At 46.6% G+C, this 13,733-nt stretch overlaps 5 protein-coding genes and 1 non-coding gene across 6 annotated transcripts; 3 read left to right on the forward strand and 3 right to left on the reverse strand.

The window, feature by feature from the left end:
* The first annotated feature begins 147 nt into the window (after positions 1-147).
* On the forward strand, positions 148-1,501 carry TrAFT101_005501 (uncharacterized protein). The gene is made up of 4 exons (XM_024900920.2): positions 148-505; positions 583-834; positions 917-1,163; positions 1,236-1,501. The coding sequence occupies exons 1-4, from the start codon at positions 310-312 to the stop codon at positions 1,357-1,359; spliced, it is 819 nt and encodes a 272-aa protein (XP_024757297.1). The 5' UTR covers positions 148-309; the 3' UTR covers positions 1,360-1,501.
* On the reverse strand, positions 1,258-3,541 carry TrAFT101_005502 (uncharacterized protein). Its single transcript, XM_024910150.2, has 5 exons — positions 3,324-3,541; positions 2,675-3,223; positions 2,105-2,612; positions 1,853-2,048; positions 1,258-1,787 (listed from the first exon to the last, which is right to left on the reverse strand). Exons 1-5 carry the CDS (start codon positions 3,385-3,387, stop codon positions 1,464-1,466), a joined length of 1,641 nt encoding a protein of 546 aa, XP_024757296.2. The 5' UTR covers positions 3,388-3,541; the 3' UTR covers positions 1,258-1,463.
* Positions 3,542-4,241: 700 nt separating this feature from the next.
* TrAFT101_005503 lies at positions 4,242-4,313 on the forward strand. Its single transcript has one exon. It is a non-coding gene; the product is annotated as a tRNA-Asp (tRNA).
* Positions 4,314-4,434: 121 nt separating this feature from the next.
* Positions 4,435-9,534, reverse strand: TrAFT101_005504 (uncharacterized protein). The gene is made up of 4 exons (XM_024910149.2): positions 9,301-9,534; positions 8,685-9,173; positions 8,095-8,626; positions 4,435-8,030 (listed from the first exon to the last, which is right to left on the reverse strand). The coding sequence occupies exons 2-4, from the start codon at positions 9,147-9,149 to the stop codon at positions 4,525-4,527; spliced, it is 4,503 nt and encodes a 1,500-aa protein (XP_024757295.2). The 5' UTR covers positions 9,150-9,173; positions 9,301-9,534; the 3' UTR covers positions 4,435-4,524.
* Positions 9,535-10,693: 1,159 nt separating this feature from the next.
* Positions 10,694-12,349, forward strand: TrAFT101_005505 (uncharacterized protein). The gene is made up of 2 exons (XM_024900885.2): positions 10,694-11,936; positions 12,007-12,349. The coding sequence occupies exons 1-2, from the start codon at positions 11,475-11,477 to the stop codon at positions 12,220-12,222; spliced, it is 678 nt and encodes a 225-aa protein (XP_024757294.1). The 5' UTR covers positions 10,694-11,474; the 3' UTR covers positions 12,223-12,349.
* A 123-nt stretch (positions 12,350-12,472) lies between these two features.
* TrAFT101_005506 (uncharacterized protein) lies at positions 12,473-13,129 on the reverse strand (the record flags this gene model as incomplete). Its single annotated transcript, XM_024906962.2, has 2 exons — positions 12,473-12,732; positions 12,835-13,129. 2 exons carry the CDS (start codon positions 13,127-13,129, stop codon positions 12,473-12,475), a joined length of 555 nt encoding a protein of 184 aa, XP_024757293.1.
* Positions 13,130-13,733: the final 604 nt, after the last annotated feature.

The raw sequence follows: 13,733 nt of genomic DNA on the forward strand, positions 1-13,733 counted from the left end.
TCCTAAGGCCGGACAATCCAGCATTATCACAGTGGGGCTGCGCGCCCTTAACCGACACTCTCTTTGTCTGACATCACTTGCGTCTCCCCTCATTTACAGCTTGCTGCAAATTAATAAGATAGAAGAAACCACATTAATACCGCATCTATCCGGTTAGATCCGTCTCTTATATGTCTTACCTAGAACAAAGTTATCCTGATCCTGGCCGTGAACTCAGGCGCTAACTAGTTCAGTTAATACAGAGGTTTAAGTATTTAACAGAAAGAGAACGAATTCGATATAGTGCAAGTTCCGATAGGCCACTCAGCTATGCCGTTCCTAAAGCTAGAAGACCGAGACCGGCAGCTTTACTACACGTTGAATTCACCAACAGCAGCAGCATCGTCTTCTAAGATAACAACTATTATTCTTATCCATGGCCTGGGATCTTCCAGTTCTTATTATGCACCAGTTATTCCCAGGCTCGTAGATGCAGGATACTCCTGCTTGGCGCTCGATTCCCATGGTCTGTCATTATGCCCCCAATTATGTTTCTTATTTTCATGTTATGTATTGCGGCTGACGTAGGTCATAATATTAAAGGCTCCGCGTTGACCAAATTGACTGGCCAGGGCGGCGATCTTGAAACAATAATTCAGGATATAGGCGCTGCCGTATCGACACTCAAAATATCTCCTAGCCAAACAATTATAGTGGGACATTCTATGGGCGGTATTGTCGCTCCTGAAGCCACACTGCGATACCAATTCGCCGGCACTGTCCTCTTAGGCCCCGTATATCCCAATGAGGGTCTTGGAAAAGTTCTTGAGGATAGAATTCAAAAGGTTCAACAAAGTAAGCATAAAAATACGCACAAGACAATCCTGAGGGTCAATTTGATGATTGGAGATTTGCTTAACATGCTAACTGCTCTAAGATGGCATGGACGGTTTAGCAGATGCTATACCAAAGGCCGCAACAGCATCTTCAGCCACTGCACTACAACGAGCATTCATCCGTACTCTTCTTCTCGCTCAATCTCCAGAGGGCTACATTGCAAACTGTAAAGCAATTATAGCCGCTTCGGTGCCAGCTTACGAAAAAATCAAGTCTCCGCTCTTGCTGGTCGCTGGTGCTGAGGATTTTGTTTGCCCGATCGAGCTCTCGCAGAAAATCCACGATAGGTGTGTATCGTCACTTCTACTTCTCTCATAATTAGCGTGTCGCGAACCAGTCACTCATTGTCATGCATATAGCTGGGGATCAACGGATAAACATTTGCAAGTTCTCGATAAAACTGGTCACTGGTACTGTATTGAATCGCCTGATCAAGTTGGTGACGCTATTGTTCAATTTGCAAGTGGCATCAAATCTGTGTAGATCACATACGACACAGAATTTTAGCTTCAAAGGACATTAGAAAGATTCTGAATTATTTCATAAGTAAACTGGGAGGAAATTTTCTCTTGATAGGAGATAGATATTTAGAGCTTCAATCGACGACTGTGTAATGCTCTTAGCTCTCTTCTCAAGATCTTGCCTGTTGGATTCCTAGGTATAACATCAATGAAGGTAACGCCGCCTCTCAAGCGCTTATGATTTGCAACCTTGCTCTCGACATACTTGGCCAGATCGGTTTCCGATATTTTCCCTTTTGCTCCAGGCACAAGGACCACATATGCCATTGGTACTTCTGTATCCTCTCGCTGCGTTGCAATCACGCCAGCATCGAAGACGGATGGGTGAGCGATAAGAATACCCTCTAGCTCGGCTGGCGCAACTTGCAACCCCTTATATTTGATAAGCTCCTATAATGTCAAATGTCAGATTCGCGTCATTTTAACCCATATCAAGACACAGTTCAGTTGCTCGCCTTTTTCCTGTCTATTATATAGAGCAAATCCCCTTCCACTTTAAGGATATCACCAGTTCGTAGATATCCATCAGCGGTGAAAGATGACTTGGTAGCTTCGGGGTTATTATGATAGCCCTTGGTGATCATTGGGCCTTTTAACAGCGCCTCGCCTGGTTGTCCAATCTCAACGTCATTGTCGTTTTCATCTACGAGCCTAAAAACTAGGTTAGCAGCAAGGTTTCTATGAAATCCTTGATCAATTTTACTTGCCTTAGCTCAACGTTCGGCATCAATGGACTCAAAGTTCCCATTGTATCATGACGATCCGGTGGAGTATAAGTTACAGCACCAGCTGTTTCGCTCATCCCCCAAACTTGATGTATTTCGCCTTTTAGTTTATTGGTGGCCGATTGTTGTAGATCGTAGCTCATAGGAGCAGCTCCAGAAACACCATATTCAACGCTCTTGAATTGGTCTGTTACGGCTGGATTCTTTGCGATAGCCATGTATACAGGTGGCACAGTGAAGAAATAGGTCACTTTGAGTTCTGCAGTGTACCTAATAAAATCATCAATATTGAACCTTGGCATCCAGTAAACGATACCTCCATCATAAAAGCAATTTATGAAGTAGCTGATTATGCCGGCAATGTGTGCTGCAGGCAAGTGACCGATAGTGGACCTGTGGAAAGCGTGGCCTAATCTTGTCCAAGCTTCAAGGTTCAAAGTAGCAGGAATATAACACTCGGAAACCATATTTTGATGAGATATGAGAACGCCTGTACAGATTAGTATCATGGTAAAGTATTGCAAAAGTATTTCATTTGTCGGCTTGGTCTACCTTTTGGTAATCCAGTGGTCCCTGATGAGTACAGAATACACGCCTTGCTGTATTCTAGCTCTCTTGGATCAGTAATACGCCTCCAATCCAGAGAACCCTTAAAATCACACTCGACCGTTCCATCTACGCTCTTCAGCTGGATCTCTGGGTACGAACTGAGCAATAGAACATTCTTAGAAGGGATTCCAGAATTGTGGGCGGCTCTCAAAGCGACATCTTTTAGATCTTCGCTGCATATAACAACGCTACTGGGTCCATCTTGAATCTGCCTTGTCAAGTCCGACGCTGTAGAAGATGGCGATGCGGCTGAGTAGATACCATCAGCAGCAAGGACGGCGTAAAAGATGCAACCCAGCGCAGACTGTCCCGTAGATATTGTGACAACTATGTCCTTTTCAGGACCGCCCTCACCAATACCATATTGGTGGCGAAGGAAGTAAGCAATTTGACGAGTTAGATCGCGAGCTCTGGCTTTGGTAATGACTTTGGAAGGATATTTAGCTTCCGCAAAGACAGGAGAATCTTCTTTAGCTTGGCACCCTTCGTAATCTGTAAATGGCCTTATTAGTTCTATAAGCCGAGATGATGAATTGGGGCGCTGAGAGGAGACAGATATGCCGTCACGCGGAGTAGTTCAATGTCGGCATACCAAACAGAAATGTAAGGAGATCCACATTTGGAAACTCCAGCCGTCTTGGATGCGAATATATCATGACGAATTAGCGAGTTAGCCCAACAAAAATGTAGATTTCTTCAAGCTAAGCTTGCTCAATTGACTCTCTCTATCTCTTAACTTGGTTGGTTTTGCCCCCTCGGCTACCATTATATATACCGCAGTCTACGCAAACATGTGTGCGGAGTTTGTTGGTCGAACCCATAATATCACCCTAGGTCACTTCCTCGATGATTCCATGAATTGAGCGAAGCTACTCCGAATAAGTATTCCGTGTGTGCAGAGCAGCAGGGACTAAACCCACAAAGAATGCCACCCCTACATAACTCCCGCCCGCAAATCCAAAACTACTCCGTAGGGGGTAATAATATTTGAATCGCACCAATACTGCTTACTGTATTGTATTAAGAGCTAATACTAGCATCTGGGCAATTAAACCATCAACTCGTCCATTGTGCATTGCTTTTCATTGGTTCACAGAGAGCTAATGAGCAGGGCGGCTTCACAAAGCTTGTGCGAGTAACAAGCGAAGGCAGAAACAATCCATTGGCCCTAGATGCCGCTAATAAGCGGACTTTGATCAACCAACAACGAAACTTGTGCAATGCCCTATTTCGAAGAGCGGCGTTACCAGGTCCAGCTGACTGCAGATGCCGCGGTACCATGCGCGTCTCATTTTATGCAAAGGCCACGACATATGATGGCCAGTCCGAGTGTATAAATCTTATCCTAGGCCATCTATATAGCAGCACGACGCCTCTGCGCAATATCAAGTTGACTGGCGGCTACGAAGTGGGAAACCTCTCGAACTAGGCTATGATTGACCCAGTCTCATATAATACAAATTGCCCGCGTCACCGTCAGAACCTGCTACAACGGCTTCAAGCCGTTACATCTTCCGTAGTATAGTGGTCAGTATGCAAGCTTGTCACGCTTGAGACCCGGGTTCAATTCCCGGCGGGAGAGCGCCACCCTTTCAAAGGGTATTTCTTTTTTTTGCGTTTTGCACATTTTCTCTTTATTGTGTTTTTCTATCTTCTCGTGCTTTTATTATCCTTTTTTTTTTTTTTTTTTAACTTTTTTTTTGGTGGAAAATAGAACTCAATTTATTTGTCTTAATGCATACAATCTATTCTGTCTATCTGGTATCATATGCTCTGGGAAATCAACCCGCTAGCTAACATGCTACAGAACGCATAGTTCCGCTGCTTAAGACAACATCATGCCATCTCGCTCTTAATGCGTTCTCCCACTCTCTAAAATTCTTCACCATGCCATCGCCCCAGAGGATCTCTCCTGTATGCAAAAACTGGTTCAACGGCTGTATTGTAAACCAGTCGTGGTCACTACGGCAAACAACATCCGGTCTGCGATCGCGAGTCTTGTTCCCGGGCTGCTTGATGATTCCATTCAAACACTTTTCGCAATAGGCATCCACGCAAAGTCGACACAGGTACATATTCTCAGTCGTAGGGATGTTGTTCAAACATTGTGCGCACCACTTATCAAGAGACTGGATGTTGGGAAGCTTTGGTTCGATTCGCGTGAGCGTTGGAGAAGCCAGAGGAGTCGCCATTGCAACCGCGCGGTTGACCTTTCTCATGGACCGAGCCAGCGCCTGCGCATCTTCAGTATCGTTGGCTGCGATGAATGCCTGTAACAAGTTTTCAACAGCGTATTGGTCATTTCTTGGCTCATCGTCTAGTAAAAGGTCGAGGCTGTTGATGACCAAATTACCCAGGAGCTGCCTTGCTTTCGGTTCGTCCTTTAGAAGACGATAAAACAACGCCAGATAAACAGATGCTATATTGACATCTGAGCCATATTTGTCCGCAGGCACATCGAAATTTTGATTGTTGCTCTGCTTCTCTTGGATTTGCTCTAATTTCTGTATCCACTCCATGGCTTCGGGCGATTTGAGCTCGGTTTGGAGAATCTTTTGTTTGTACAGAGCAGACAGCTTCTGGAACGATGTCGCATGCCCATGACGTGTTGGAACATTACCTCTTGGCCTGTACTCAACCAAGGAAATCCGCTCAAATATCTCGATTGAACCATCTAGGTCACGGTTATAAGCCAGAGTGGTTCCATATGCCAGACGCAGATAGAGCACGCCCATTTGATTGCTGCCACGGGCAGTCTCAATGGCTATGTCAAACTGGTTCAACATGAATTCCACTTTACCTGTCTTACAAGCTGCCTTAGGGATCCAATCCATGACAAGCAGCTTGTCGCAATTGCCGAGAAGTAGGTCTATCAGGCAGCTTGGCTCTTTGCCTTTGCCATCGACTTTCTTTGCCATCTCTTGAAGCAGACTCATCATCTCAGAATGCAAATTTGCATTCGCCAGCATTTCTAAATATTCGACTTCGGCTTCAAAACGCTCAAAGGGTTTTAGATTTGCGTTTGGTGCACCGTCAATTGCTTTACGAAAATACTTGAGCGCAGGCTCCATCTTCCCCGTCAGATATGAGCACCGTGCAACGAGCAGATAGTCTTTGTAGAGACGCCAATGGCAACTTGTCAAATCATAACCCTGCAGAGCTCCATCGAGAATACTCTTTTCTTCAATCTCGGCACACTTGAGAGCCCGGTCCAAAGCTTCGCTGTAATGGCCATATTTGGATAAGCAGTAGGCAATGCGACCCGCAGTCCCGACGTTATTGGGATCTAGCTCAAGCGCTTTGTTGTAGTGCATCAAGGCGTCGCTGAATAGCTCCAGCATCAGATACGTGCTTCCTAGGCGTCGATGCGAGTGTGCTGTTGGAGGATAGTTTGCCCACTTAATGGCTCTTCGCACTCTATCCTTGACTGGCATCTCGGACCAACGAGTCTGCGCTTGAGACCAAGGATGTCCATCGCTCATAAAAGCCACATTCTGGACAATGTTGAAACAGAATAGTGTTGGGACATAGCTGATGCAATCTTTAGATAGCCACTGCTTCGCATAGAATCGACCAATTGCCTGGCAAATTCCGAGATCCTCTTTAGCTTGATTTTTGACAAAATCTTTCGCTTCGGCTGAAAGACCAACGAAAGTGTCATTATCATTGAGCCATTTATGGAGGGCTTGGATGTTAGAGTCGGTGAGTACTTCCAAACCTTCATCATTCTTCTCATACATGATGCTCCAGTCGTAGATGACATTCTCCACCGTCAGCATGTTGAATATGCGCATGCCTATCTCTTTCTTGTCTTCCGATGGAACAGTCGCCGGGTCAAGAGCCGCCAAATGTTCTTGCCAGTACCAAGCGGCATATTGTTTTATAGCTTCTTTCCCGTGATCCAACTCCAGCTTGTCAAACCATGCTTTGTCATTGAAGATTCGTAGACAAGACTTCAAAATTGCGATGCGTGCCGTCCTTAGATCAAAGCCGATCGCAACGCCTCCTTTCGTCGCATGGGTAATGTTTGCGTTACCCTCACGAAAGAACTGCCGTACTGAGGCGTGGCAGAAAGTTACATATGTCGTCGAAGGGTTTGACCGAAATTCAATCTCGTTAGAGGTATCAAAGATTCCAGGGCTCCGTGCCGGGCTAAAATGCCGTGGACTAGGCATTTCGACCGTGGGCGGACTGGTGCCCAGGATATCTCGGCCCACGGGACTGATTCCGCGCCTGGGACTGCTTGTATCAAAACCACTAAGGGCGCGAAGACGCGGACTTGGACTTGGACTATGGCTTCCTTCCGGATGCGCCTCTCGCTGCGTTCTAGCAAAATCTTTGACCAGGTCATCTGTGGTTAAGCCGTCTTCACGTTCAAGCGCAAAGAAGCACGCGTATTGGCCTCGCAGTGATTCTTCAAGCCGCAACGGAGGATCTCCAAATTTCATAATGAGTGCGGCTTCCAGTTGCTCGAGCGTGAGTGATTCTTCGGCACAAGAAACCCACCGCAGCATCTCGGTGAGGTCACGAGCATCTTCCTCTGAAATGGTGACAGAGAGGTTGGCAAGCGTTTCGTTGAGCATTCCGTTAATTTCTTTCGGAAAAGACTTCAGGCTTTTAAGAATTGAACTTGGATGCCGCTTCTGGTTGATCTCATTCAACATAAATTTGGCCAAGATAAAGAGGCCGTCAACTTGCTTCTTCATGGATTCGATAACCTCGTGCTTGAACTCTTCTGGAGACCGGCTAAGTATTCTTGAGTGTCGCACGCCGTCGGTAATGAAGGCGCTCACGTCGTCCGCAATACACTCTGGTGTCACATAAATGGTTGTGAACACTTGGCCGGCTGAATTTGGATCCAATGCAGCGGATACCATTTCAGCTAAATAACTCCTTCCAGTGAAAGCAAACTGTAGCCTGGGTCGTGATTCCGACTCGGATTCATCTCCAGGTGCAAGAAGAGACAAAAGTTGTTCAATGTCACTCTGCTCTGCTTCGTCTATACCGTCGAAGAATATGTATACAGTTGTATCCCGGCTATCTTCCAGTAATGGTTGCACAAACAGCCTCCTAAATGCACTGGGGATGGTTCTAATTTCGTCGCTGCTATGAAGCTGCCTTGTTAACTTCTCAGCATATATGGCATCGTTTTCACTAAGCTGATAAGCGACATCGCGCAGCGCCTGCAGCACAGATCGCGTCTCCGGATCGTTTCCAGAAAAGAAGAAGTAACCCAAATGTGGAAGCTTTTCAAGGCCCCAAGTGATAACTCGCGATGTTAAGAAAGACTTTCCAGTACCTAGCAAGGTTAATAAGATTACACACATCCCGCTATATACTTGGGATCCAGAGAGTTTCCTTACCGGGATTGCCAGATATCCACAGATGCTGAGATTCTCCTTGAAGCCAAGATTTCATGCCCTCGTCTTTCAATAGCCAGTCTCCTGTTCCTTGAACTCTATGCTTGGTGAATGCCGCGTAGGAATCTTCTGCAAAAGGAGTGGGCTCTAGAATTTCCCGCAGCTTTTCTCTGTAGAGAAGGCCCCCGTTTCGCTGCTGCCCCAGCCGCAAGTCCAGAATATTCTGGCTCATCTGTGCAATCATATCCTCTACTCTGTCTGATTTGATATTGAGCTCAGCAACACCCCCATGCGTCTCTGCAATAGCTTGCCGCTCCTCTCCCAGCGTTAAGCTGTTGAGCTTCTGAAGTGCCGCTTGGACAGGGCTCTCGATCCCTATTAGCTTTTTGAAATACGCCTTCAACCTTCCATGATGCGCAGCTTTAGTAGCAATAACGAGGACTTCAAACAATGTTGCCAGAATAGTGACTAGTTTCTCGCGCATCGCGGGACTCAGCGTGTGATTCAAGTACACGTCCAGCCTCGAGGTGAAATCCTATTGCACGTTAACTCTGGGATGGAAGACATAGGCCAGGCGGGTAAAATTTACTGACTTTAAGTTGCTCAAAGAGCTCCAATATCGAATCATACATTGCAGAAACATCATGCGCAGCATTTATCAGGTACATCACTGCGGCAAAGATGCCCTGTGCTGGCGGGAAAACTTCCGAAGCTCCCTCGGCCACGATATCTCCTATCAGCTCTATCGGCCGCAGAGCAGCTCCAACAGCGTCGAAAATCTTCTGACGCTTTTCTCGAAAGTGGTTAAACCGATCATTTTGAATAGTCAACTGAAGTTTTAAATCGGATACAGACTTCATCGGCGGCGTTAGAAATTCACTGAGCGTCGGACCCTTGTCAGATGAATCGTTGAACAGCTTCGTGGCATCCGCAAGAACGGCCGCAAACTGTGCCTCCATCCCCTGCGGATTCGTCGCAGACTTCTTCTCCAAATCGGTCATTTTTGCCATGATGCTTCTTCTACCAGCGATATCCATATCAAGAGAATAGCTAGGCATTTAAATACTCAAAGTCATCCTCTGCTACACCAGGGTTTTAGCTACTGCGGCTCATGTGGCGGGGAAATCGTGCCAATGACAAGGGTTCTGCAGCCTCAAGTGACAGACTAGATGCCTCCTTCGCCTCATTATTAGCGCACTAAGAACTAACCCCCAGGCTGCTAAGCCGCATGCTGATCTGTTGATTTGTTGCTTTGTAAGTAAAAATAGTTGCCTACACAGGGCTGTCTTGCTGCTAGGCGCCGTCAAATATCATTATCTGCCACGAAGATAGAAGAATCACTAGGGAATGGTTGTGGCTCCAAGCTTGTAAGGATATTATCTGGACCCGTTTTTACTGCTCTGTCCTGTCCTGTGGAAGGATTAATGTGTGTTTCGTCCAGGATAGTCCCATAGCAAGGGTGACTAGAACAATCAACGCCTATTTTGAGTCATGGACTAGGCTATGGTTGTTGGTACAGGGACAATAAGGGCCGTGTTCCTGAGCCACTGTTGTTGGTACCTGATTTAGCTACATATATAGGTACATGTATGTAGTTTCATCACTTATACCTGGACGTGTCACTGACATAGGTAATTATAACAAAATATGATACACGCCAATAATGACGGTGGTGACAAAATTGGCGCTTGGGCGTGACTCCATGTCGCTTAACTCAGAACAGCGACTTGAACCCTTTGCTGTTCTAATACGACTAAAACTGGAGCTGGGGCGCGGCGCGGCCCGTTGGTTAACCTGCCATGCTCAATATTTGATAGAAACCGTAGCTATTTACGTTAGTGGTTCCCGTTGGTTACTGAAAGTTTGACCAACGCGTAGCTATGGCAGAACTTTTGATGCCAGCGCAGCCTCCGTGTTTTTTGTGTACATGAACCAGTTCTTCCAAGCTCTTTAATTTAATTTATCCTTGAGGGATTTCTATCATTATGCTATATACCAAGCACATATGGCGTGAAGCGGTGTACAACTTGAAAAATGCCCCTCTTCATAACCAAAAGCTGCCAGATTCCCGTCTCCCAGACATGTATGGTAAGGCTATTCTCCAAGCCCACACACTTGTAATAACCCAAATATTACCTACTACCGTTGCAAGCATTTAGCCTACGGGGCAGATCAGAGGTCTATGCTCGGAGGATCGCTGCCATCGGGCTGCATCTTTCTTACATGCAACGCACGTATTACTGGGTACTACGCCGGATGCTTACGGAGCAAATTATGCCTGAATGCTACGCTCCCCACCGTCATTCTTAGCATTGCCACCCTGACCTTTGATGCCTGAGTACGGAGTACAGGTAGGTACGTAGCATACGCATACCTACCGGATACGCACAGCTTCACACCTTCTGCCAAGCAGGCCGGAAAATCTGACGCAGTGATACCCGCCGCTCGAGACATTTGAGACGTGGCTTACAAAAATGCATTCAGACGAGAGCTTCAGACTGGCTGGAAAATGTGGACTGAAACACTTCTGCGGCTACCTGCTGCTTTATTCCTCCCACCGCTATTTCATGTTTCTGCTTTGAGAGCCGGAAAAAAAGAAAATCGTCATGGTGTTGAGGTTCAATATGAAAATGCAATTGAGATGCATCAAACAAGTAAAGTGTCCCCAATCCCGTGTCAGACAGGATCGCTTGTGGGGTCCCCGAGATGCCGCCGGTCTCGGTGACTCGGATTAATCTGCCTCATAATGGAGAAAAAAACATTGAAGGCTTTCGTGCTCCGGGTTGCACGGGCCAAACGCCGAAGTTAAATGGAAAAGAGTTTGGCGAAAAGGCAAGGTTTGTGTGCTGGTTGTGCTACTTTATCAGTCCGAGACACACCGGGGCCCCCGTGATCTCACCCGCAGATTGATGAATTTAAGCTGGAGCCTGCGCAACTATTTAAATCTCAGAGCTTAGACTTTTGTTGTTTGAACTTCGTTTTCAAGCCTTATCTCTAAATCTTTAGTGTCTTGATTGTTTGCCCCTCCGCACGTGCACGCCAATCGATCTATGTTGTAGACGTGTGATACTACATGCGCCTACTACTGCCTTCTTCTGGCCACTTGATTGTCGATACTACAGAGTCCTGGTATCCTGCGCAATCCTGCTCTCTTGCTTTGATTTGTAATGTCACCCAAAATCAATCTTCTTTTGTGGCTGCAGAATCTTCAATTGTGGCTGCGAACACAGTATAAAGCGGAATAGTCGCTGATAAGCCGTTAGGATACATGCACTTATAAGCTTGGAAATATTACCCCCGCGGCTCGCATTCCAGTTCAAAAACTTATAAAGAGAGAGCGAGAAAAGACTCATATCGCCTTTTCTTCAACCACAGCTTCCAAGATGTTAAAAACCGAGCCGCCCAAAAAATTCGCCATTGCGCTTTTCCATGGATTTCAAGCGCTCGATGTATTCGGCCCCATCGATGCGCTCAACTTACTCTCGTTTTCCAAGCCATTGGAGCTCTGTATACTCGCGGAAACGATGGATCCCGTATCAACCGTCCCCGAGCGACTTCCAGACGACCACCCAATCCCAAATCTACCGGCCACTGGTGTAATCGGGGAAAGCGTTGTTCCATCACACACATACAAGAACGCTCCAGAAGATATCGAGGTCCTCTTGGTCCCAGGAGGCCGCGGAACTCGAAATCTGCCACGCACACAACACGTTGCGGACTTCATCAAAGAACGATTCCCGAAACTACGTTACCTGCTCACCATATGCACGGGAGCCAGCATCGCAGCGAGATCCGGGGTCCTTGACGGCAAGAATGCTACAACGAACAAGATGGCCTTTGACTGGGTAAGAAACCAAAGCAAGGGAGTTTAGACTCCTTACCGTAATGCTTAGCTAACGCATCCGCCCAACACAGGTGATAGCCCAAGGCCCAAATGTCAAGTGGGCTCGCCGTGCACGTTGGGTACGGGAGGGCAACGTCTGGACTTCCTCGGGATTAACGGCTGGCATCGACATGATGTATACCTTCATTGCGGATCATTATGGAGAAGAGACTGCAGATTGGATAGCCGAAGCGTCAGAGTTTACTAGGAATAAGGACCCTACAGATGACCCTTTCAGCAAAGAATAGGTACGGGTGTCAAAAAGATGCTGTAGCCGAAAGTCACTCGCGTATTTGTTCTTTTTGGCTATAATATTTAATGTTCAATTACGAATAATGAAGTCTATATATGAAGTCTATAATATGCTATGTGAGACCTAAATGAATAAATTCCTGCGAGGTGAGCTTGGTATAAGTGCCACATCCTGAGACAAAGTATCAGTCCCTGCTGAAGAGGCCCTTATATCATAAGCTATAAGGGAAACAACAAATCAGGGCATTATTGCGTATACTCGCAGCCCACCGGCTTCTTATTCTCCAACGTGCGTGCCGTGAACCCCAAGCAACCCGTGTTGCCGCCGGGCTGGTCCAATCCCTCACCAAGCCAGATGCTCCACGCGCCATCGATGCTGTCCGGGCAAGCAACGAAGCCCTCGCCCTTGAAAACCAGGTTTTGGTTTGCATCGATGGCCCAGCCCTTCAGCTCAGCGTATCGTGGGATGCCTTGATCTCCTGTAATGTATTGAATCACGCCCTGACCTGTTTACCATGGGTAACAACGTACACGAGAGTCAGCGCATCATGACCCCCAGACAAATTGAGAAAGGTAGACAAGATGGAGAGAAAACAATAAGGACTTACCCATGCCAGATCGATCAACAAAAACTTTTTGCTTCTCCCCCTCGGTAGAGTACAAAACTAGCTCCTCGTTTTCAATGTAGAAGGTCGCGTAGCCGCTGGATTTGCCTTCGCATGTGGCATTCGACTGAGGCAGGTTGAGAAACAGACCGCGGCTCGCGGCATTGACTTGTGCAAAGTGGATAGGGCTGGCAGACCGAAGAGCCATGACGTCGAACGCCGCAGGGGCATTACGCGGTGCAGCGACGGCTGAGGAGAGAAGGAGGGAGAGCGCAGAGATGGTTTGGAACAACATCATGGTGACGGAGAGATGTAAGTGATTGAGAGAAATGGATTGCAGTGTTGTACGAGCTCAGGTTGATGTGATGGTAGCGATGGTATTGATTGTCCTCCATTCTCTGTCCTTCTTATAGCATTTTGCTTCACCGCTTCAAAGACACACAACCCTTCATGAAGCGAGGTATCGGAGTCGCCCCCTTTCATGATATCATACCATTGAGGCTTAGTTAAAGCCCCATCTCGTAAAATATTCCGCTGGGGATCACAAAGAAACGCAGATCCTCGGGCTAGACCAGGCACTAGTAGGTACTTCGGATAAAGTCTTTTCAGCTGACAGGTGGTCCCTTACCCGAAAACCTCGTTTAACGGGATGTGGTGGCCAAAAATACGAGTCCTATTTGAAGAACGGTTGATGATTGGTGTAGAGTAATTGTCGGTCTAGGCCTGAGCTTGTTTTGCTTCGTATATGTATGTAAATCAATAACAACATATATATAGGTATATGCCATCAATTTCACAATAATGCACATTATTCTCCCATTGCGCCGAAATTATACGCTCATAAAAGTCAGATACTCTCGATTTGTACGTAAAAAGGAGAAAAATGCCGTTGAATTTAATCT

The sequence above is a fragment of the Trichoderma asperellum genome, chromosome 3 (assembly GCF_020647865.1).
Source record: "Trichoderma asperellum chromosome 3, complete sequence".
Lineage (NCBI taxonomy): Eukaryota > Fungi > Ascomycota > Sordariomycetes > Hypocreales > Hypocreaceae > Trichoderma > Trichoderma asperellum.

Coding starts and splice junctions, on each gene's coding strand:
- TrAFT101_005501 (XM_024900920.2), top strand. CDS start 310: ATGCCGTTCCTAAAGCTAGAAGACCGAGACCGGCAGCTTTACTACACG. Junction 506..582: donor CTTGGCGCTCGATTCCCATG/GTCTGTCATTAT, acceptor ATAATATTAAAG/GCTCCGCGTTGACCAAATTG. Junction 835..916: donor AATTCAAAAGGTTCAACAAA/GTAAGCATAAAA, acceptor AACTGCTCTAAG/ATGGCATGGACGGTTTAGCA.
- TrAFT101_005502 (XM_024910150.2), bottom strand. CDS start 3,387: ATGATATATTCGCATCCAAGACGGCTGGAGTTTCCAAATGTGGATCTC. Junction 2,049..2,104: donor ATGCCGAACGTTGAGCTAAG/GCAAGTAAAATT, acceptor CCTAGTTTTTAG/GCTCGTAGATGAAAACGACA. Junction 1,788..1,852: donor ATATAATAGACAGGAAAAAG/GCGAGCAACTGA, acceptor TTGACATTATAG/GAGCTTATCAAATATAAGGG.
- TrAFT101_005504 (XM_024910149.2), bottom strand. CDS start 9,149: ATGCCTAGCTATTCTCTTGATATGGATATCGCTGGTAGAAGAAGCATC. Junction 8,627..8,684: donor AGCTCTTTGAGCAACTTAAA/GTCAGTAAATTT, acceptor AACGTGCAATAG/GATTTCACCTCGAGGCTGGA. Junction 8,031..8,094: donor GTGGATATCTGGCAATCCCG/GTAAGGAAACTC, acceptor TAACCTTGCTAG/GTACTGGAAAGTCTTTCTTA.
- TrAFT101_005505 (XM_024900885.2), top strand. CDS start 11,475: ATGTTAAAAACCGAGCCGCCCAAAAAATTCGCCATTGCGCTTTTCCAT. Junction 11,937..12,006: donor ACAAGATGGCCTTTGACTGG/GTAAGAAACCAA, acceptor CGCCCAACACAG/GTGATAGCCCAAGGCCCAAA.